General features: G+C 40.3%; 2 protein-coding genes and 1 long non-coding RNA gene across 8 annotated transcripts in view; 2 read left to right on the top strand and 1 right to left on the bottom strand.

Moving 5' to 3' along the window:
* LOC146451777 (uncharacterized) overlaps positions 1 to 3,805 on the top strand; it is an 82,420-nt gene extending 78,615 nt beyond the window's left edge. The window contains exons 10-14 of the mRNA XM_085098655.1: positions 1,025 to 1,116; positions 1,331 to 1,432; positions 1,691 to 1,740; positions 2,877 to 2,997; positions 3,503 to 3,805. Of these exons, the coding sequence (XP_084954781.1) occupies positions 1,025 to 1,116; positions 1,331 to 1,432; positions 1,691 to 1,740; positions 2,877 to 2,997; positions 3,503 to 3,637 (500 nt within the window). The 3' untranslated portion in view covers positions 3,638 to 3,805. The remainder of the gene's footprint in view (positions 1 to 1,024; positions 1,117 to 1,330; positions 1,433 to 1,690; positions 1,741 to 2,876; positions 2,998 to 3,502) is intronic.
* Positions 3,806 to 9,849: 6,044 nt separating this feature from the next.
* LOC146451775 (uncharacterized) lies at positions 9,850 to 20,788 on the top strand. Of its 6 annotated transcripts, XM_085098636.1 has the most exons (5): positions 9,881 to 10,118; positions 15,540 to 15,589; positions 17,944 to 18,067; positions 18,427 to 18,478; positions 20,434 to 20,788. In XM_085098636.1, exons 2-4 carry the CDS (start codon positions 15,585 to 15,587, stop codon positions 18,475 to 18,477), a joined length of 180 nt encoding a protein of 59 aa, XP_084954762.1. In that variant the 5' UTR covers positions 9,881 to 10,118; positions 15,540 to 15,584; the 3' UTR covers position 18,478; positions 20,434 to 20,788. The 6 variants fall into 6 exon arrangements, with proteins under 6 accessions (XP_084954759.1, XP_084954757.1, XP_084954760.1 ...); XM_085098633.1 differs by lacking the exon at positions 15,540 to 15,589 and having other exon boundaries at positions 9,850 to 10,118; XM_085098634.1 differs by lacking the exon at positions 18,427 to 18,478 and having other exon boundaries at positions 9,875 to 10,118; positions 19,716 to 20,788.
* Positions 14,289 to 17,936, bottom strand: LOC146451776 (uncharacterized). Its single transcript, XR_014859944.1, has 2 exons — positions 17,604 to 17,936; positions 14,289 to 14,809 (listed from the first exon to the last, which is right to left on the bottom strand). It is a non-coding gene; the product is annotated as an uncharacterized LOC146451776 (long non-coding RNA).
* Positions 20,789 to 23,845: the final 3,057 nt, after the last annotated feature.

Genomic DNA, 23,845 nt, shown 5'->3' with positions numbered 1-23,845 from the left:
GTGGTGCTGCGTGGGTCGGGGTTGGAAATGAATTTTATCAACAGAGTTCAGATACTGAAGGTAATTTGATCACCGTAAAGAGATTCCAGGGCTGACGTCTCGAGCGTTAGACCTTCGTCATTCGCTCTGATGAAGGGCTAACACTCGAAAACATCAACTCTGGAATCTCTTTACGGTAGCCTAATTACCTTCAGTATCTGAACTCTGTTGATACAGTCAAACATAAGTTCTTTTTCGTTTCAAGCGTCAGCCGCACTTTGATATACATTTTTTTTAATTTGTGTAAAGCATATTTTTTTAAAGAGAAAATCAACAATTAGGTAAATTATTAGCTGTAAATTTTTATTTAAACTAGATTAGACCTTAGATTGTAAATTTTTAAGTCTTATTTTGTAATTATTATTTATTTATTTATTTATTTATTTATTTATTTATTTATTTATTTAGTCAGTCAGTCAGTCAGTCAGTAAGTTAGTTACACACGACCCCACGAGCTGCAAAGCTCAAATACTTATCGTGTTTAAATAATGTAAAAGAAAATGTTAAGTGGTACTCGATCAAGGTTTTAAGAATTCAAACGCCAAGGCAGCCGTGCTCTATCTAATAGCTTAGTAGAGAATGAGGAGAGGTGAGTTACGTAAGTTTTTGGAGTCAAAGACGATTAAGTTTGGATGGTTTTCTGCTCTAACTTTACGTCGCTGTTATTTCACTGACACGTTGTTTTTCAGTGTAGTAAAAACCCTGTTTAAATCGACAGAAGTGATAGAATAAACATCCGTATTATGAGCATTATCCGAGCATTTACTGAAATATCTTTGGAAGGCCGAGCATTTAAGTGGGAGAAATGGAGCATCAACCTAAAACATTTTAGTAGGGGCGCAAAATTATGTAAATGTACCTTATTGGGCACACTCTCTCTCATCTGCGCCCACAGGAGGTCAGCGGAAATTCAGACTGGTTCAGTATCAGAGAGAGATTTTATTATTAAAATGATTGTTGTTTTATATTTTTGCGTTCGTTACAGTTCCTCGGAAGTTTGGTCTCCCTCTTGTGCTTCTTGGAGTATTTTGCTTTGGTATCCCGTCAGCATTGAATCTCGACATCTTAGTTAATCAGGTGAGAGAGAGATAGAGATAGACGCGCAGTTGTATACCCATTTTCCGTTTGTAAATTCTCTCTGAGAATTTTGGACTTCTTTTTAAAAAAATCCGTTTGTTCTTGACATTTTCCATTTGGGCAATGTAGATTCCTCTTCCATTTACACTCCTATCTCAGCTTTGGAAATTTAGAGGTTCTGTGGCCTTATTACATTATCTACTCATTACCACAGGACTTTGTCTGGGCGTTTGCTCAGGTCTTAGCAGGTGTGCTGACGATATCTATTCCAATCCGTTATGGAGCTTCAAAATTTCGCAGCGATACAATAAATCAGGTATGTTGTTATATCTCACGTTCGCCTGTTGGGCATCTCTTTCCCAGTCTCACTATGTAGCTTTCATAAATTTGAATGGTCATACATTAGGATGTCATCCACGGACTCGAAAGTTGACACCGGCGTGGATAACATAATAAACTACACCGCAATAAAGTACTGCTCATTAGTTTACATTTGATTACACTTCCGGATTTCTTCATCTAGAGCTAGAATTTTTTTAACTCTACCATCTTTAAATTCTTTTCTATGGTTTAGTTTGGACTAGAAGACTGGACTCTACCAAGAATTTGGGATTACATTATAAAGTAGGTTACTTAACTCGCTTATTTCATGAATCACACATTTTCTTTTGTTATTCAACATCCTTTATTTAACTTACATCCTTCATGAATATTAAACTAACTGAAACGAGGGATTTATACAGATAAATCCCTCATTTACATTAGCAGTACTGCGAGAAACGCACACATCAGGTTGCTTCTATTGTTCGCCGTTTCTCACCTTAGTGTGACGGTACTAATTAGCCGGCGTTTGTCCCCTTCGGGATGTATATGGATTAATACCTCCGTTCTCGGTATTTATCTCTTACTTACAGAGCAGTTTCCAATTGAGTATCCAGAGTAATTTGCGTTTTCATTGGTTTTGCTCTGTGATTGGTTAGCAAATCTCGCACCCTTTTCTCGACCAATAAGAAAGAAATCCAACATCAATCGTGACTTGCCGCACGCTCAGTTTCCCGCGCTTCGGGGCGGTTTCATGTATTTCCTTTGCGTTCTGATTGGTTCATTGTACTGTTTATGTCAGTTTTGGTTGACCATTTAAGGTGATGTTGGGTTTGGTTTTACGACACTCAAATGAAAACCGCTCTATAAACGTAAATAATATTGTTGATTTGAATACTTGTGTCCATAAGAAATCGCTTAGCGCGTGGCGCGCGAGGTTTTAAAAGTTCATACCATTTGTCGGCATATTGTCAGAATAATTTTTTGGTCCGCTAGTTATTCAGCTTGTGTGGTATATACTAAAACAATTATTCACCTCAGTGTTGGTGAAAGTGATGGATATTTGTCCATCACTATTCACCTCCACTTCGGTGAATAATTGTTAATTATTGGTCGTGAGGACAAAAGAACGAACAACAGAACAATGCTCCTAGACACATAAAACAATGGAGCTTTAGGTTATCTGGGTTTAGTGAAAATAGAGCTTAGAAAAGGTGCAGGCCTTATGAATTTTTGGCGATTGCTTAGTTTTCCTCAAAAGATGCATGAGTAGTTTCTCGATCTCAAAAATGTTAGTGTGATTGAAAAGAGGACAAAGGCACAAAAAATGACTTGAATTCGTTAAGTGGAAGTTTGTTGTGAAGCGCCAGAAGTGATTACTCATAACAAAGTCGCCATAATTTGTCGCAAATCAGTTTGTGTTATCCGTTATTTTTCAGCTTTGTTGATCCAGGAATTGCAGTCCTCTTAATAATATCGTTCGTAATCGACACAGTACAGGATAAACAAACCAAATGGTATCAGTTGGGACGAGAATCTCTTATGACATGCGTTATCGAGGTAAGATGGTGATTTGATGGTTCGTTGCCGTGGAGACAGGGGTTACCGCAGACTATTGGGTTTACTATGGCAACGTTTCTAATTTTAAACTGAGTGAGCCCCCATTGGGAGAATGACGAGGAAGCAAATCAGTGTCCCCGAACCTCGTTCCTAGTGTCCTCACCCTGGGAACGAGGTTGCCAGTGTCCGTGTGATTCACTGTATCAAGAATCAGATCGGAATATTTTTTTCGACGAACCTTTTTGCTGTTACTCGAAATGATCCTCCCTTCAGGAGTAGGTGATAATTTAGCAAGCAAAACCAAAATTGGACCAGATTGCAGGTTAACACCATTGCCTCTTGAATAGTTCCTTGCGGCTCGATTCAGTCTTCATCAATTGTCACACTCTTGAAGCAACACTTTGACTAATTTATTACTTTTTACGAGTTGACCTGCGCATATATCAGCAATTGTTTCTATCGTTTATCGATGTTTACTTCGTTTTCTCACCGTCTTGTTTTTCAGTGGCTTGTTGTTCTAATATTGCTGCTGCTGGCCAATGCATTGTGGATGTGTCGGCGCCGAACTCGAAGAAGAATTCACAGAATCTCCAGCATTCGTGATGCACAGCGTCAAGTATTCACCAATGACGAAAGATAGTCATTTTAATCACCGATATATTTAGTAAACTAGATAGTCTGAGTTTTCTCTATCCTATGTGTTCAGAATTTCTAATGTATTCCAAATAATTCACGCTGTATGTAGAAAGCCTGTAAATCGTACAATTCAAGTTTACACCCACTAGAAATAAAGTATGCTAGGAGTAAGTATTGTTTTTCTCGTCGTTTCTTTGCCTGCGGCATTCGGTGTTTCGTTAATGTCACGGTACGATAGTGTTCTCTATACGCTGCATAAATTATCGGTATTGTATGTAAGTTCAACAAAATTATGAAGAAATTAGCGTCTCTCCAGTGCAACGTTGAGTGCAAGCTTTTGGCACTGTATGAAGAATATAGATCCCCTTGGGGACATGGTCGGTGCAATTTACCCTCCCACCCACAATTTCCTGGCATCTGAAAAAAAGGATGTTTTCCCTCTTAGTATTGGGTATTGGCAAGCCCGGGAAAACACGCTAGCAGCCTACCATATGAAAATCGCGGAAAACAAGTGTGAAATCTGAGTGACTTCAGTGAATGGGAGGAAATATGACACGTACCCTTAGCACCTGGATTTTCTTTGTTCCAATCTCCTCTTCTCAGAAAATAAACCGAGGAGTGGATTACACGTCCATGTGAATACAGCTGTTTCGACAAAAGTTGTCCAAAAAAAGCGTAAAAACGTACGCCGAAAGGTAGTCTGGGAAATACCCAATAAATTTCAATAAAAGCTCAGTATCCACATTGCCCGCCATCTCAAATCTTTGCTGCATTTATGGATTCTGAGCTTTTATTGAGCTTTTCTTATGCTTTTTTGGACAACCTTTGTCGAAACAGCGGTATCTCATTTCTAATAACTCAGGAACGCGCAAAGGGTTTGGCTCAATTTCCAGCTTTAATAAATACGCACCTAGCAAACGGTAGCAAATTTCTTAACAACACGAGAACATGTGAGCTTTCATTGTGAAGTTGTTATTTTAATTTGAAAAATACATCTTTCTACAAATAAGGCACCGTTGTACGATCAAAAGCCATTTTCTTGGGCAATTTATGATACAGATATAACAATTTTACCGCTAAAATATCTATTTACTGTAAAATTACTTTAAAACTATCGCAAAACTAAAGAGACTTAGACAATCACTCTCATCTTACATGTAAAATAAGACAGTCGGGTTGAGGATCCAACAACCCTGGCTTCAACAAACAAGACACAGCTCATTTATAAACAACTGCATGTTTCCCTAAAGAAATCAAAACTACGAGTCGAGAATTCCACTTCCATGACGTAGTGCTGGCCAGTGTCGCTGATTGGTCAAAGGAAAACTGTTGAGACCCAATTAGAAACCTTGCATTTGCTACGTCATCACGCGGAACGTGTCCCCTCGTTATTAAGACATGGATTTGTGACGAAACGCAGTATACTCACTTAAAATCATCTGTACACTCGCAGTAATCAATAGAAGAGTGAACTGAATTTTCCTTACAAAAACTCTGGCAAAATTTATACGCCTTAAATAAGGTCACTCCCTTAAAACAAGCTGCAAAGAATCGGAAATGGAGAGAAGAGAAGCACGTTCCCAAGACACGACTTTGATTCCTTATTCATCCGACATTCAAATATTTTGTGATTTACTTGCATTCCCAAATGAAAATTCAACGTCAAAACGTTCATTACTGCACTTAAAAAAACACTGTCAACTAATCTCGTACCAAAGTCGTCTCACTCTGGGTGCGTGATTACGCTATCACGTACCGTCTGTCTAGTTTCCTTTTCATTCCACCAATCAACACCGTCAACAAGAATTACTTCCTAATAAATTCCTGTCATTTGTAGAGAAACCTTCCGCAGATCCATTTTTGGATTTTCTGCAACCTAGAAATATAAACTTCCGGAAATCGTGCTTGACTCGATAACGGGCATTTTATAAAGTACTTGTCAAAGAGATTTTGGTAAACCCATCAGTGCGAGAAATTTTGGTTTGGTTATGACGTCACTGCCGTCCGACCGTACGTACGTACGCTCCTCCATGTAAGCCAATGTGAAATGAGACACTCAAACCCTGTGCTGCAGCCCGGGTTTTTTTCGGCTGACGCCCGCGTTTGTTTGGCGAGAAATTGCATCGCCAACTGCGTTTTAAAAAAAAATGATTTTGAAGACCACAAAATACAAAGTCAATTCATGTGACCAACAGCGGGAGAAATAGCAAGGTGACTAGTGGCGGGAGAAACAAATCGACTGACACATCAGAATCTTGAAGTGAAATCATTTTACTGCGATCCGGCGCGACGAAACGTTGGATTTTTGCCCTTGAAGTGAAACCTTTTGCTCAATGGAATAAAAGGGCTGGTTACTCTCAGAAGAGGCGAGTATATTCATGAAATTTTGTTGACAAAACTTCGCTAGTTGGCTGCTTTTCCAGATATTGTTTTCTTGCAGTTTTGACACGCCGTTTAACGTAAGGTTAAGCTAAATACTGCTAACTTCGAAGCAGTCTTTTGAAGTCATTTTTTTTTCGGTCCATGTATATCATTTACCTTGGAGTTTTATTTTCTAATCTCGTCCAATTTTGCCATCAGACAGCGGGAGAAAGAGCAAGGCAACTCGCAGGGGAGAAACAAATCGACTCTTTTAGAGGCGGCACTTCATAAATAGCGGCCGAATCATGAAAAGAATTTATTTTACTCTGATCCGGCGCGAAGAAACGTTGGATTTTTCCTTTTGCAGTGAAACTTAACGTTGTAAAACGAACGAAAAAATTAGCAATCGAATAAAAGGACTGGTTATTCTCAAAAGAGGCGAGTATATTCGAGTGATTTTGTTGACCAAACTTTGCTTTTTTGCAAAATATTGTTTTTCTTGCAGTGTTGACACTGCAACTTGTTTAACTTCAGAGCAGTCTTTTGAGCAGTCGTTATTTCCCTTGGAGTTTTATATTCTAATCTCGTCCCATTTCGCTTCATTTAAGAAAACTTGATTCTTAGCTAAAGTAGTCAGTCAAACAAACGTCTCGCAACACTGACAAGTTTTTTTCTAATTTTAGCATTTATTTCTCACAATCTTGACAGAGAACAAAAAAAAATACTTTAAACAGTAGGATATAACGGCAAAGATTAAGATGTGTGAGTATTTTTCACTGAAATCTTTTCAAAGAGCGTTAAAAAGCGAATTTAAAATAAAAGTGTGATTTCATTTTCATCAAAACAAAGCGTACGCAAAACATTCATTTGCTTACAAGTTTTTGGGAATTTTTGAAAGATCGTTGTTTAGTTTATTCCTGTACTGATTGCTATGAATTATCACAGTTTGTTTTTTTTTTGTTTTTGTTTTTTTGTTTTTTTTTTTTGTTCATTTATTACTCTAGGATATATTTGAACACTGTTTTTGGTTAGCGTGGCCATTTTCTCTGAGGTTTACGTACGGTCTTCTTGATAAACAACATTTACCGCAGAACAGTGACGGTGCTACGTAGCGCGCGTTGACCCTTCACAAACCGGTTCGCCTCGATCATCTTAAAAACTAAAAAGAAAAATAAAGCAGAAAAAATAAAAATAATTTGAAGTCCATTTAATTTCGCTTTTATAACACAGAGGGCAAAATGCTCTTTAAACTATCAAGGAACTTCGTAAAACAGTCAGTAAAACACTCACCATAGGTGCAAGCAAACCAACAAATTATTTAATTTTTTCGTAGCGTACAAAACAAACAAAGCCGACGAGAACAGTTCCCATTATACACGATGTAATTATGAGAGAATATAAGTTTAATTCAGGAGCAAACTAAGATCGCTAAAACCAAATGCTAGACATAATTAATTATTCACCTGCGCTGTGAAGCTTCCTACCGCTTGGAAATCAGACGATTAACATAGATCGATAAAAATAGCAAACGGTGGATCCAAAGAAAGAACTTGCGGAGTAATTTTTTCCACCGAATTTGACCTGCACCTTCCTCCCATCAAAAGAACACCGTCATGCTCGGCTATCGTTCGTTGTAAAAAGAGGTAGCGAGGTGAAAGCACTTGGTCGCCATGACCGATTTCATTTTCTCGACCAAACAAAATAAAATCAATTCGATCCAAGTCTTAAGCTTTTGACACAAATAATCTTTTGCTGTTTCTTTTAAGGAACACAAGAATTGACCTTTAGGAATTTCCTTTTTAGCTACAGCACTTGATTTCCATGTATTTTTGGTACAAACAACCCAGCTTAAAAGAGTCGAACTCCAAAGAACTCGTTGTTTTTGGACACAAAACTGAAGAAAGCGACAAAATGTAAAACTGGCGTGCTCAGCCAATCAGGAGCGTGTATTTTTGCCGCTCGACCAATCAGGAGTTAGTAATTTTGCCCTAGGTGAAAGAAAAATTACAAAAAAATGCCGTCTGTTACAGACTCGTACACAGTCGCTATTTACGTGTTTCGTGGGGTTAGACGATTGGATATGAGGATGGATTGAGGCGCGCGGGATGTCATGGGAAGAGGCGAAGGAAAAATAGCGACTGGCAGATTTCGATCCAATATGGCGTTCGTCCGAGGAGCGATTTCTTTTTTGTTGGCTTGTAATGTGATGCTGCCATAATGGCTTCTTCGCGGGAATATTCGCGGGAAGACGAAATATGACTGTGATACTAACCTTCGATCCACAATTCACTGAAAGAACTGTCCAAATCACCCACATCGTCTTCCTGTGAATGTTCCCGCGAAGAATCCATTACTGCAGCACGACATTACAAGCCAACAAAAAAGAAATCACTCATCGGACGAACGCTTTAGCTCGTTAAATACCAAACTAGAACCCGCAATGAATTTTGACTGCAAGAAATGTCTAAAATTACTCCATTTTCTTGAAAAAGAGCTCTGCACGGTTCCACGCACGATTGCACGGATCTGTCAAACGAAATTTGCCAGTCGCTATTTTTCCTTCGCCTCTTCCCATGACACCCCGTAGGCCTCAATCCATCCTCGTATCCAATCTTTTCACCCCACAAAACACGTAAATGGGGACTGGGTACGAGTCTGCCTCTGTTACAACAAATCAGCATTCAGTAATTTTGCCCTCTGTAGTCCATTGTTATTGTTGATGAGCAGTTTGCTGAGTATGCATTTAAATAAATATATAGCAGAATGGATGAGGAACTCATTAGGTTATTACGATCATACCATAAGCAGACTTCTATAAATGTTATTAAAAATAGGAATTGTGGAGCTCCGCTTTTAGGCTTGGCTAAATATATAAATTAATAATTTCTAATTGTGGAGCTCCGCTTTTAGGCTTGACTAAATATATAAATTACTTATTTCTTGTAGAATAGCCCTAACAACGCGCCGTTGAACTTTATCGCCAGCATTCGTTAAGTCTTGGTAACCGTGCGCCCTATTGAAATTCCAGGCGGGGGTGCTAAGCGCGCGAGTGTTAACTCATCAGTTAACGCTCGCGCGCTTTGCGGCCGCGTCTGGGGTTTAGATAGCACGCACGGTAACCAAGACTTAACGAATACATGCTGGCGATATAGAATGTAAGGGCTATTCTACTTGACATAAATGGGGAGAAACGACCAGAAAAGATAAAAGGCTACTTCAGTATGAGTAATTCAACTTTATTTGAGATAAATGTTATCTTTATTTAGTCGAAACCCATGTTTCCTATAGCCCATGTTTGCTCTTTACATTTGTGGTAACGAAATGGGGTCAAACAGCATTTAGAACAGCAAAACGTTTGGTAAACTTTTATTTTATAGAACTTTGATCGATATTGAGTTATTTTTAGGGTAAGTTATTTGCTTCCAGCATACGAATTCAGCTTTTATGTGGGAATCGTTGCAGCGTTGTATCTCATTTAAAATAGGATGAGATGGGTTTGAATTAAGCTGATGTGATTATAATTATGCCGCACAGAAGCCAAACATTTAAAAAGAACCATTCTTGGTGACATGTAACGTCCCTACTAAAAGTTATTCACTTTGCGAAAAGTGACTCTTGAGGCAGATAAAGACTCTACACAGCATTCCAAAGAAGTTTTCAAGGTCAAATCAGAAATGTTTTAAGTTTAAATTTGATTAAATTAAAAAGTGTTTTGTGGTATTGCTATAGCTAATCCGTTGTTTATTACTCACGTTTCGTGTCGCGAATTGGCAGAAAACTGTAACTTAATCTTGTTCGGTCTGGAATGGGGAAGCAAACAAACTTGCAAAAAAAAAGAAGAAGAACTCGACTTTATAGTTGCTGCAACGGCAAGGGAGCCTTAAAGCAAGCAAGCAAGGCAGGTCTCTAATCGGCACAAATATAACCTTATGTCCACGCATGGGGTCCTTCGTTCACCCTTCTTGCAAAACGCAAAGCATTTTGGTCGCGGTAAGATCGAAGGGACAAGGCATTGTGGTTAATTTTGTGGACACGAAAATGCAACGCGCTGCTCTGCTCTGCTCTGCTCTGCTCTGCTCTGCTCGCTGTTCGGATAGAACTGAGTCAGACCTGGAGATATCAAGGTGAGTATTTTCTCTTTTTCAATGTCCCTAATTTTCGGAATACTTTTACTTCGATTATATTTTCTAAACTGCATCTCGTTTTATCTCAAATCGCAATATATTAGCATATAGGCTAAGGTACATCCTCTAGGTATTGATAAATGAAGACAAATTCGTTTGAAAGTTGCATGTGTTGCTGAATATCCGGGTTGATTATTCCATTTTTGTTCATTTTTTTAGTACAAAACTGTGTTTGCAGAAGAATGGTCCTATACCGAGGATGACATTTCAAACGTACCCATTTAAAAAACGATTAAAATCGTTTTCAAATGACAAGCTTGACACGGCAACATTTTATTTCATTTCATTACGTGATTGCATTCACTGAAGGAATCTAATTGTAAGCTCTGTTGTGTCTGTTCTGTCAACATGCTTTGAGTTGTTAAACACGTTATTTGTCCATACTGAGTTTTTTCGCTTCACATTGTTATGTCATGGCTACGCGTGATCGGTAATGAATAGAGACAAGCATGAACAATAAACAATAAGGCATTTGACAGTCACGAGATTTGTACTTTCTATTAGATCGTGTATCATTCTTGCTAGAAAAAAGAAGCTAGAACAAATGATTTCTGATAGTAGTTTGCAGATAATCTAGCACGGTGACAGCGGTGTTAAAGTAAATGAGACAGCAGTAAAGACAATTAAGAAAAAAAAAAGATGCCCGAGACGCTCGAACAAGCAGTAGCGCTCTCGCAATTGCAAATCATTATGCAATATACGTCGATTCAACTGCCCAAACCTCTAAACTTTAATGGCGACTTGGCAGCGAATTGAAATACTTTCACCAAGTATGGAAGATATATGCTATAATCACTGGCTTGGAGAAACAGTCAGAAGAATATAAAGTGGCGCTGTTGTTACATTGTACGCGCTCAAGGTTTTCGTTTGATGATGAATGCGATCTACAGAAGGGGACAGAAGCTTGACAAAGTGATTGAGGAATTTGAAGAATACTCGGTCGGACAGATGAATGAAACGTCTGAAAGATACAGGTTTAACAATAGTTACCAAGAGCCTTCCAAGGGAATCGACGCTTACGTGTCAACCCTAAGAAATCTGGCCAAAACATGTAATTTTGGATTTCTACACGACTCGTTAGCTAGTCCGTGATAGGATTGTGTTTGGTGTACAGACAAAAGTTACTACGGGAACGCAAGTTCGCATTGGAGATATATATGGACATTTACCGAAGCGCTGAAGCCACAAACTCACAAATGAAAGAAACTGCTTCTAGTATTAAAGTAGAAACGGTAACTGAGAATCCTACTCGTGGAAACCTTCGCACGTCCTGGCGGAAACCAAGGAATGATCGGTATGCTAAATCTCGAGACAAACCACAAACAACACGCGTCAGGAAACTATGTTTTTTTTTTGTGGAAACAGACACGAGATGTCTAAAAAAAATGTCCCGCGTAGGGAAAGCAGTGCCAGAAATGCAATTGTAGGAATAATATTGTAAAGTGTCTGTAAAAAGGATGAAAGAATACATCAGGTCATGGAGAGCGACACAGGCACCGACAGTAACGTGGAATTTATCACCAGCTTTGCCTTGAAGAAGAATGCATATCTCAGGTTTCAGATGATGAATACGCAAAGGAAGTCTACGCCGAGGTGATGATAAATGGCAACACGATATCATTTCAAATCGATTGCGAAGCTTCAGTGAACATTTTACCACTCAAATATCTTGGGAACTACCTGATTAAGCCGTCAAATAAAACACTTCGCATGTCGAATGGCGCAATGTCGCATGGCGCAAATCCTGTTCCATTCGGCTCAACCCTTGTGAGTACTGCACAATCCAAAAAAAGGAAAGAAGTATTCCATCGATCTTGTCGTCGTTCGTAAACCGTTCACGCCACTTATCAGAGGACGTGCGGCCCAACAAATGAAATATATCAACGGATACAGCACGAATTTCGTAGCATCTTCCTCGACCAGACCGTCACATCACAAAGTTCACCAACTGACCTCTGCAGAGACGACTGTTCAGGACTGCGCAGCTTATTTCAAACGGGAAATGAAAACACTATTAGGAACGGTTCACCTCGAAATCCTCGAAACTGAGGTCAATGCAAAATAAGCCCTGTGGTCATTTTAACACCAAGAGTGCCCACTGTTCTGAAAGAAAAGCTCAAGGAAGAAGTAGTGGCCCCAGTAGTGGAACTATTTCCGTGGGTCAGCAGTCCGGCTATCGCGACAAAGAAGTCAGGGCCCTGGAGAATATGCATTGACCCTAAACACCTGAAGAAAAAAATATCAGCAGCCGATGTAAGATAATGTGTCATTCGAGCTACTGCTAGCTAGAGTGTTCTCCAAAGTGGACCTCAAAGCGCTACTGGCACTGTATCCTCGATGATCCTGTATCCAGTCTCCTTACGACATTCACGACGCTCTGCGGTAGGTATCGGTGGCTGAGACTTCTTTTGGTCTCTCTGTCTCATCCGAGATATTCCAGAAGCGCTGAACCGAGCCTTGGAAGTACAAAGAAATACCCTACATCACTGATGATATCCTGGTATATGGTGTTGGTATAGACCTAGAGGAAGCAACTAAGGACCACGACAAAAATCTGAAGGCCCTACTGCAAAGAGGGATAGCACTGAACAAAAACCAGCTCAAGCTGAGACGACAAGAAGAAGCGTTCGTAGTCACATCTTCACAGCCAATGGCCTCAAGAGTAGATCTTGATAAAGCACGCGCAATACAAGAAATGACACCACCAATAGACCCGGAGGGAGTGCAGAGACTGAACGGATTCGTGAATTACTTCTCCAAGTTTCTTCCCCAACTGCAAGACGTCATGAAACCTTCCCAACGATTAACTAGGAAAGACGCAAAGTGGACACGGAGCGACGGAAAAAAAGAGGCCTTCAACTAAGTCAAGAGATTAGCATTTCAAGCCCAATTTCTAAGTTATTATCATCCTGACCGACCCTTAAGGATTCAGTGTGATGCGAGTCAGAAGGGCCTTGGCGCCGCTCTGCTACAGGATGGCAAACCAATGCAAGCAAGCCGCTCCCTGTCAGACACAGAGCAGAGATACTGAGCAAAATGTCAGAAGGAAATGCTTGCAATCGAGTTTTCGGTGGCGAGGTTTAATCAGTACACGTTTAGCCGTCACGTAAGAGTGTCCAGTGATCACAAGCCACTGGAGTCCATTCTATCGAAACCGCTCGCAGCATCACCGAGACGACTTCGGGAGGTGATAATGCGACTACAGAAATATGACTTCGAAGTGACCTTGCTAACATGCTGTCGCGAGCACATCTTCCCACGGAAGGCAACCATAAACATGGGGAGCTATCTTTCTGTAGCCGAGGAGAGGCTGGGTGAGATCTCCCCAGGAACTCAAGTCTACCATCACACGTGGCTGGCCTGGAGACAAGAAGGATTTAGCCCCCAAGTGCATCCATTCTTCAATGTTCGAGATGAACTCACCTTTCAAGATGGTCTCATTTCCGTCTACAACGAGTGGTTGTCCTGGATTCTCAGCTGAAATTAAACAGATGCTGGAAACCTTGGAGATGTCCAGAAAGTTTGAAACAGGCCCACAGAAAGAACTGCTGGCGTCACACGATGTACCCTCACGACCTTAGGAGAAGATAGGAGTTGATAACTTTGAGCTGAATGGCAATAAATACCTAACAACCGTGGATTATTACAGCTTTTTCTTGGAGGTTGCCAGACCTCTCACAGACGCAAAGTTCATCACAGTCATCGCCAAGCTTTAGTGCCAATTCGCACGTTACGGGATCCCAGACCAAGTGGGCACAGATAATATCTCCCAATTTAAGTCACGAGAATTTGCCATTTTCGTAGCAGTATACGAGTTCGACCACACACCCATAACCTCATACAACAGCAAAGGCAACGGGAAAGTGGAATCACCAGTTAAGAGCGCAAAACAACTTACACGCAAATCCACTGATGCAGAAACTGATCCATACTTGGCTATCCTTGATCACCGAAACACTCCGACACAGGGAATGGAGTCAAGCCCTGTACAACAGTTGATGAATAGGCAGATACTCTTCTTCTCACCACAAGAGATCTGCTGAAACTACGGCCAGTAGCACCTGACACGGAGATATCTACCCTCAGCAAGCGCCAATAGTTAGAACAATACAATACAATACTTTATTGATACTCCCCATAGGGGTTTCTCAGTGACAATTTCCAATCATAATCAAGAAATAAAAGTTAAAAAACTGTACATAAATAATATTAAAAATGATAATTGATTTAAGAACCACTAGAACTAGGCGACGTCGTGAGACTGAAGGACTATGTAGCGGGAAAAAAGACTTCGGAGAAGGCAGAAGTCAAATAGCGACTCGACGAAAGATCGTACACTGTTGAAACTCGACGCATACCGAAGAAACTGATTCCACTTGAAGAAAACCAAGAAATCCATGGGCAACCCCAGTGTTTCAGTGGGACTGACACATTGACTTACACGTACTCCGCCAAGTACGGTATAGATCAGACCTAGAGACATTCAGTGAACCAGAGAAAATGCAGTGCAGCAAGCAGAAACACCAGGCCCTAATCCGGAGGTTGTACAACAGAAGCCAAATTTTGACCACGCGCCAACCCGTCCGCTCGCTGTGTCAGTACCCAAACCACCACCATGGAAGAAGGACTATCTGCATTAAGAACATAGGAAACATTAAAAAAGGTGTTGATTTCGAAACAGTGAATCCAAGCATTGAACCTTTGATTTTATTTCTTTAATATAAGTTTGAAATAGACTGAATCCGCTTAGTAATCGCTCGCGCATTTGCACGAATAATATATGATACAAAGTACAAATCTTGTGACTGTCAATCAAATGCCTTATCGTTCATTGTTTATGCTTGTCTCTATTCATTAATAATCACGCGTAACCATGACAGAACACGATAACTGCTGAAGATTTATCTGGCGATTCCTGATAGTAGTTTACAGATAATTCAACACGCATAAGCACAATAGGCCAGTCTCAACTCCTGCAATCTTCCCTTCCTATTCTTAACACAATAGTTCTCAATTAACCTCCCTCGAGCTCTCCACGGCAGAACTCACTGCTGTTCTGGTATACTAGTTAAATAACATATAATTATGTACTAGATGATAAACAGCACAGTAGGAAATAAAGTACTGCTCAGTTACTTCATTTTGGTTTCAATCCAAGATTTCATCCCCGTAGTAAGAAACAATGCCTGACAGAATTTAAGTGTTCATCTAGATACTAGATAGTTGCTTTCAGGTGATTACTCTGAGGCCCAAACGTATCACCAATTTACACGAGTCACGTTTTGACAGTGATTCATTGAACCGGGAAAATTAAAGTTTTGCTAATTCATTCACTCTTGAAAATACTTTTCTGTGGTTTAGTTTGGACTAGAAGACTGGACACTGCCAAGAATCTGGGATTACATTATGAAGTAGGTTACTTAAGACGCTTTTAGAGTGGTTTTCAATGAGTGTCGAAAGTAATTCCGCATTTGTTTTGGTTTTGCTTTACTGCGATTTGTGATTGGTTAGCAATCATCGCACCACTTTTTGAATTAATGAGAAAAAACTCCAAAGCTAATCGTGACTTGCAGCAGGCTTTTTCCCGCGCTTCGGGCCGGTTACGTGTATAACCATTGAGTCCTGATTGGTTCATTGAACTGTTTACGTCTGTTTTGATTCACCATTTAAGGTGATGTTGGGTTTGTTTTACGATACTCAGATGAAAACCGCTCTCTTTATGATATTGTTGATTTGGATGCTTGTGTCCTTAAGATTGCGACGGTTATTTAGTTTCCCTCCAAAGACATATCTGAGTGCCTTCGTTTCTAATGAACAAGACGCTGTGGGAGCGTATACTTGGGCGCCGCTGTATTAGGATTATATGAGCATTCACGTTAGTTCAGTCTTTGATGACAGGTGTACGATAAAAGACTCGCTGAGAGTCTAAGGCATCACTTTGTATTTGCGATAAACGTGACGTCGTTCAAACGAAAATGTCATGCAAAGGATGAATAAACAAAATAAAACATTACTCTCTTACTAAACATGTCGGATTTTGTAGCCATGAAGTGCACCTAAGATAATGATAAATTTTGGCGACAGAGGAGTATTTGTGCGAGTACCTTTCCAGCCTGATAACCTTATTTTCTGGGTTTTCTGTGACAAAAGTTTCAGCTTTTTCACTGGTAACACGACCTGGGCGCACGATCACGTCGAAGCACACACCTGTGAATGCCAACACGATTATTTTTGCTAAAAATAAATTCGCTTGAGGAAATCTCAATAAAATTACGTTTATTTTCACTGGAACACCATTTTCATTTGGTAGACTAGGTACAGTAACCTTCAAAGTTTTCTCCAACACATCACTACGATCATCAAACACAGTTACAAAAGATTTTGCTGATGATGCACAATCGCGAACATTGCGCTTGTGGAACATGCCAAAAAAAATAACGAGTATAAATGATACAACAATTAGAAAAATCACTGCATTTACCACAAGAGGTACGAAAGTGGAGCAACTGCTTTCAATTTTGCTTTGATGACAATCTGTCGATTCGTCCATTTGGTATTATTGAATATCTCTTGCTTTTTCTTTGAGTTCGCACACCGACCCGTTCCGTAAACGTTCAACATCTTTTAGTGTGGGTCTACCGTGAACGGCGTGTGTATTTGAATGTGGAATGAGCGTAATAGACGACATTTCTCGTCACTTTCACTCAGTCACGCCTTCTAAGCAAAACGGCAACGCAAAATCGACTTGCTTGAGATGCCGCTTCAGACCGCAAGGTAAACAAACAAATGGTGTTTTAATCGTTATCACTGCAGAAATCACGTTCCTTCGTGTTTTCGACTTACTTCAACGCTTGTGTAATGGGTATCCCTCGATACGATATAACTAGCTTCAATTCACCAAAACAAGCAAAAGCGTCCCGTTCATTCCATAAATGACTACTACGTGCTCGCTCGCTGTTTTTAGAGAGCAAACGTGAGATTCGCGGTTTGTTTTCTTGATAAAAAGGGGTACATATACGAGAATAGTGCGAAATAATTATCACCTGTGATGCTAACGCATTACTTCTGAGAAACTGAAAATAGCGAGCGGCAAATGAAGTATAAACATAGTCACGTGGTCATCTCTGCCACCAAAACGAAAACCCCTTACAGTTTCAAGTCGTAAATCGTTGCTACTGTTTTATCGCCACATTGCCGCATTTAACATGTCGCCAAGCTAGAGAACACTGCCGATTTTTAATTTCGTCCACTGATAGCTTGGTTGAATCACACAACACGCTGAGGCTCCTGATGCACAACCGTTCGCAACGACTGAAATCATCCTTTACTTTCCAGTAAATTAACACCGCCACTCGGGAACACCAGTTTCTTACATATCAAAAAATATTAGCTGCGAAATTAACGAATATTACTACGTACCCATACCATTTAACAGAACGACAACTTAGACTTTGTCACGTTCGCGATCCATCGACAGGTACAGGAGAGATACAGCAAACAGTCCCAGACTCGACCAACATGTAGCGCACGCGCAGTAGACCCCTCTTTGCCATTTGAGACTTACGAAGAAATCCTATTTTATACCTTGGGCTCCGCCCAAAAATAATCGATTGAGAAGAGGACAAAGGCACAAAAAATGACTTCAATTCGTTAACTGAACGTTTGTTGTGAAGCGCCAGAAGTGATTGTTCATTTCTCGACAGCTTTAGCTAAGTCGCCAAATTTGTCGCAAATATTGTACTCATCTTCTATCCCTTATTTTCAGCTTTGCTGATCCAGTAATTGCGATCCTCTTAATGGTGTCGTTTGTGATCGCCAAAGAGCAAAATGAAAGAACCAAGGGGTATCAGTCTGGAGGAGCTATATCACTCATGACGCTTTTTTCTCAGGTGAGCTAGGGCCTACTGTAGACTGTTGGGTCTGATGTGACACCGTTTCTAATTTTAAACTGAATGAGCCACCTTTAGGAGATCGCTAGTGTCCCAACCTCGTTTCCAGTGTCCGTGGGCTTCATGTTATTGACACTGCAACAAGAATCAGATCGAATAATTTTTTCGACGAACCTTTTTGCTGTTATTTGTGTCACGCGCAATAATTCTCCCTTTAGGAGTAGGTGAAGGTTTAGTAAGCAAAACAAAAATTGGGCCAGATGGAGGTTAACGCCATTGTCGCTAGTTTCTTGCGATTCAGCCTTAGTTGTCACCATCCGGACTAGCACTTGGGCTAATTTTTTTATTTTATTTTATAGTTAGTTATTTCAAGTGGTATACATACCAGGATGTTTTACGAACCGCTTTGACGTGAATGAAAGATGCATACCAAATCCATGACACTTTAGAGTAATGGGTTGATCAATTCGAAACCTCAAGATAGCCTTGTTCAAATTCCCGCATCCTGGGGCAAAAAATCCATTCAAATGCTCCAAGTCCGCTCCTTGAGGATGCGCGGTGATGATACCACCTTAATTATGTTATAAGTAAAGTGTAGGGTTGGTTAAGAGCCAACAAGCTTACCCTGAAGCTGACAAAACCTAAGTTTATGCTAATTGCATCTAGGCAGAAGATATCGAATCTTTGAAATTGAGAATGTTATATAAAACATATCTGTCAAAAATATTGCTTCTGCCATTACGCATACCACAGAAAATCCCATTTAATATTGTAATCGATGTTTACAATAGCATTGTTCAACCTCAGTTCGATTATTGTAATGTGGCATGGTGTGGGGAAACTGCAACATAGGCGTTTCTGATAGGCTTCAATCATGGTAATCATGATAGTAATCTGAACGATTTGTTCCAGGCACTAGCTATAAGGTGGCAAAACTCTGTCATGAAAGATTAATAAATCATTCTATAATGATGTTTAAAACCTTACATGGAATGGCACCAGAAGATTTAAGATCATGTTTTGTTTCTCGCGCTAATGTTAATTCGTATCATTTAAGGAATACTGAAAACGCACTAGCTCTTCCACAACCCCGCATTTATTATTAAAGAGCAGTTTTTCGTACAGTGGCGTCAGCTGTGGAACAGGTTACCCTTAAAATTAGGGCAAGCGCTAGCTACTTCCTTGAACGATTTTAAAACTAAATTGAGTCGCTACAGTTAAGTAAGATAAATAAGATTTTAAACACGGTCTTCAAGATAAGCAGCTTTTATTGTCTTAAATTTTCTTCTTCTATAATTGTAGTTAGGTAGGTTGATGTTTAGTTCTTTTAAGATGATTAATAAGCTGATGGAAATATTGGGCTAGTAATTTAAACGGAGTCTAACTTAGGCCGCGGGCTTAAGACAATCAGTGGGCCTCCAAATCTATTTGTTAGTGGTTTATTTTAAGTACATAAACAGTTTTCTAGTCTGGGAAACAAGCCTTCTTGTTACCGCCAGCAACAGACAATGTTTAGATATGACCGTTGGCAAAATTGAAAATGGCTTAGAACGTGGTTTTGTTAAACACCGTCTAAACTGTTTTTTGATAACTGACCCATTGTGTCTTAATGAAGTTATCCTATCCTATCACCTTTCATGCTTTACAGTCCATGAAAACTTATGGATACAGACCTTTCTCCGTACTTGGGCATGTGCTGGCATCATGGAATGAACTGCCTTCACATGTGCGCTCGTCAAAGAACATTTCTTTATTGCGTTCGACGTAGAAAGAACGCACTCCTAATACAGATTGGAGTCGAGATTGCATGGGACAGTCGATCGATCAACGAATGAATCTTGGGACGCTTATCTGGCATTCCCCGCAGATTTTGCAGGGGCGGATGACTTGGCAAAGGACAGAGAGGGCCTGGGATGGAAATCATCCTACGTACTCCCTAATCTTTGATTATGACTAGGACACTAGTTTAAATCTAGGCTAGACTTATCTCTTTAGATCTTCTTACGGCCTTTAAAGTATATTAAGTTTACAGCAAGTTAAGTTATATTAGGTAGATGATTTGTAAAGCGCTTAGGACATAACTGTATAAGCGCTATAGAAATTATATTATTATTAGAATAAGCCACTCCCTCTCAAAGGCAAAATTCTGTCCTTGAGAAACCTCTCAACTCCCAAAAGCTAGGAAAATCCCGCGCATGAATTCCACCACTTCCGGTTCAAATGTCCTTTAGGGGGGGGGGGGGGGGAGATCAGTTTAGCTAAGTCGAGTAAGGTAGAGGGGGCATAAATCAACAATCTTTTTCTTTGCTTTATCGTTTTACTTTTTTGATGTGTTTTTTTTCCCTTCTCATCCTCTTGTTTTTTAGTGGCTTGCTGGCCCAATATTGATGCTTCTGGTCAGTGTCTTGTGGATGTGTTGTTGCCCGCAACCTCATGAAAGACGAATTCGCAGAAGAAACCAGCGTTAGTGACGTACAGCGTCAAATATTCACCAATGACGAATGATTGTAGTCATTGTAATCATCAATATATTTAGTAATCTATTTACAGCACTCTCCCTCACGCCTTAGGATTCAGAATAGGGGACAGCTGTCCTTTTCAGTATGAAAGCAAACATAAGCAGCGGGGTGTGAGGGTGGGAGAAAAACCGAAGAAGCGGAGGGAGAGAAATTAAATCAATAAACAATAAATAAATCAGACAATAAATAGGTCAACTTAATTGACACACGACTTGTGAGCAAAATACAAGTTTGAAATAGAAGAATAAGGCGCCATTAACCGAAAGGCTAAGCTGGCGCGAAAAGGGGCAATCTCGTACCCAGAGTCCTCAGGCTTTTTGGCCAGCGGTTAATCACCAGGAGAGACTCTGGGGACTTTATTACCGAATTTTATTACCGCGGGATTTCTGCGGTAAAACAATGGAAACCGTTACGGAACAGCCAATCAAAAAATTTTAATTTTTTTGAAGTCCCCAGAGTCTCTCCTGGCGCCCACCCGCTGACCAAAAAGCCTGAGGACTCTGGGTACGAGATTGGAAAAGGGGATGAATGTAATCGTGTGAATCCTTATATACGCTTTGAGGGAGACTGCTGACAATAGTAATCTATTTACAGCACTCTCCCTCACGCTTTAGGATGCTAACCATACACAAACTAGGGGTGCGCTAAACAAACGAACCCCAGAATACCGCAAAACTAAAAAAAAAGAAACCAAAACAAAACCACCAAAAGCTCGAGTGACAGGTAACGGGAAGATAAATGAACTCATAGAACATAAGTCATCTCCTTGGGATATGAGGATCTCAGAGGGGCCTCCTGGGCGCAGTACTTGCCCAAGCTTTAGGTAATAGTCTCCCTGGCGACAAATCGCTTCCGACAAGGAAAATAAACTTATAGACAACCGAGACGCAATCTTCTGAGATATGGCCAATAGCTCGCATCTCCCGGGCTTGAGCGGGAAGACAACATCCTGAGCTATAAACCCACGACATTGAAATAGGGAAAACGGTTGTAGGATAGAAATAATCTACTATTTCCCATAGATTAAAAGCAAAATTATGATAAAATTGCTGAAAAAAGAAAAGAGAAAACAGAGAAAGGATAAAAAGGTGAAGCCCGGGAGATGACAGCCTTAGCTCCGGTAATCCGAGTAGGGAATTAGACTCCCTTCAAGACTGTCATCAACTGGGTAAAAATAAAGGGGGAAAAAGAAGAAACAACAGGGGTGCAAAAGGCACAAAAATTCACAAATAGTGAGCAGAGAATAGCACTTTATAGACGGAAAAATAAATCACAAACTTGAAATTAGCGCTGAGCAACCCGATGACCTGGCACAGCACAATAAAAGCAAACAACACGGGAAGTCGTGCGAGGAGAAAAGGGCGTAGGAAGAGCGCAAAAAAGAATAGGTATCGAGTTAATCCTCAATCTTCAATGCCAAGCTGTTTTCGTTGATTCCTCGCAGCGTAGCGAGGTAAATAAATTTTTCGGGCGAAGGCCCGAGCGGAGCTAAGCCGCGCGAATTCGACCGAAAAATGTATTTTTATATATCGTTAATACAACTTGAATACAACTTAATAATAACTTTAATACAATGATACAATGTGAATCTTTCAAAATACTCTAGAGATAAAAAAAAAACCTGAACGGCGAAGTTTATTGATGTGACAATACTTGTCACCGAAGAGGACGCTCGACGCTCTGGAAAATGTTGTTTTATCACTTGGCAGCTTCTCGGGTCAACTTCTCAGTCATGTTCATGGACCTTCATACAAACGAGCTCTCCCGGTGTTCGTTAATTTTTTTGGCGGTGTTGCGGTGTTCAGGGACCCCCATGTCTCGCTCATTTAATGAGCTACAAGTACGGTACTTAAAAGAAAATAGAAAAATGACACAAAGACCCGCAAAGCTAATTTGGCTTGATATATTTCTCCTGTATTCAAACATCTCCAATGTGTATCTCCCTCAAACAGAACCTAAACATCAACAAAAACAAAATCACTCAATTTGACTAGAAAATGATGAATCTAAAATATTTTGTAAATCCATATAACTAAGGAATCGTTTTGGTCCGCGGTGTACCAGTTTGGAACGATCTCTTTATTGTGCATATTATGTTACCGACCACATGAATTCATATAACAACACTGGCCTACTATTATCCGTATTAGCTTGCAATTTGAACATTATCTTGCTTAAAGATTAAAGGTTACTTCAAGAAAATTGCTCCCCCCTCAAAAAACAAAAACAAACAAAAACACTACAATTAGTTTAAAAAGTGTGCAAGCATACATAAAGATTTGAAGTTATCTTACCTCCTCGAACGACAAAGCCGTGGGAACTTTCGGCGTCCACCGAAAGAGCAAAACCCCTTCTACTTTTAACATTAATCACGCTAAAAAAATTCCTTCAACAAAACAAATCTAGAGCAGAACATTTCCACACAGTGGCGCAGGATCGAAAGAATAAGATCGCTCCCAAACTTGAAAACTTCTGCAAAGTTTCCAAGCGCTTAAAAAGATCCTTGCTATTTTCATCCACTGTCCTGATACAGGTTGACGTCTAAGCACTGCTATTTTTATCCAAATCTCTAGAACAAAGCAAAGACAACTAAATTCGCCCGTTCGGTCGCCATATTTGTTTTTGAAATTTAAGTTCGCGCGTGTAAGAAGAATCTTGGTACTAGCGCAAATATGAATCAATCACCAACCACCCTATTGTCTCCCTTGCTGTAGGATTGGCTATTATTCCACTTCCGGTTACACCGGAGTGAGTGATTCATTTGCATACGGAACTACACTCGCATCCACGAGTAAAAAGCATCTGCAAAAACCGCAAAGGCAAGAGCATCATGCCAAGTAAAACTAAGCTACGCGCGCAATAACAAAAATGGATAAGCAAACCAGCAAGCTACGGACACCAGGCCACGCGTGCCACGTGTAACAGAACCCAGAAAATGCATTCGACACGACGGCGACGAAGTAGAGAGCACGACAACCAGGAAAGCGAGAAAAATAAAAGAAATAAGCACCACTGTCTCCTGATTTCGATAGACTCCATGTGCTGCTAAAAAAAAGTTGAGCAGTATGGAGTCTCCGGAGACCTTGGAAACTGGATTCGACACTTGCTGACAGACCCTATCCTCGATAGAGCAGCCTCACACCCCACAGAAATTAAGTCAAAGTAAGTCTGGCGTTCCTCAGGGCACGGTTCTGGGTCCCTTGCTGTTCTGCTGTACATTAATGGCGTCTGCGCTATCCGACTTTTTGCAAATGACTGC

Source organism: Pavona decussata, unplaced genomic scaffold (genome assembly GCF_977016875.1).
Source record: "Pavona decussata unplaced genomic scaffold, jaPavDecu1.1 SCAFFOLD_384, whole genome shotgun sequence".
NCBI classification, from domain to species: domain Eukaryota; kingdom Metazoa; phylum Cnidaria; class Anthozoa; order Scleractinia; family Agariciidae; genus Pavona; species Pavona decussata.
Note: the sequence above shows the minus strand (reverse complement) of the source record. Positions and strands in the feature narration are given on the sequence as shown.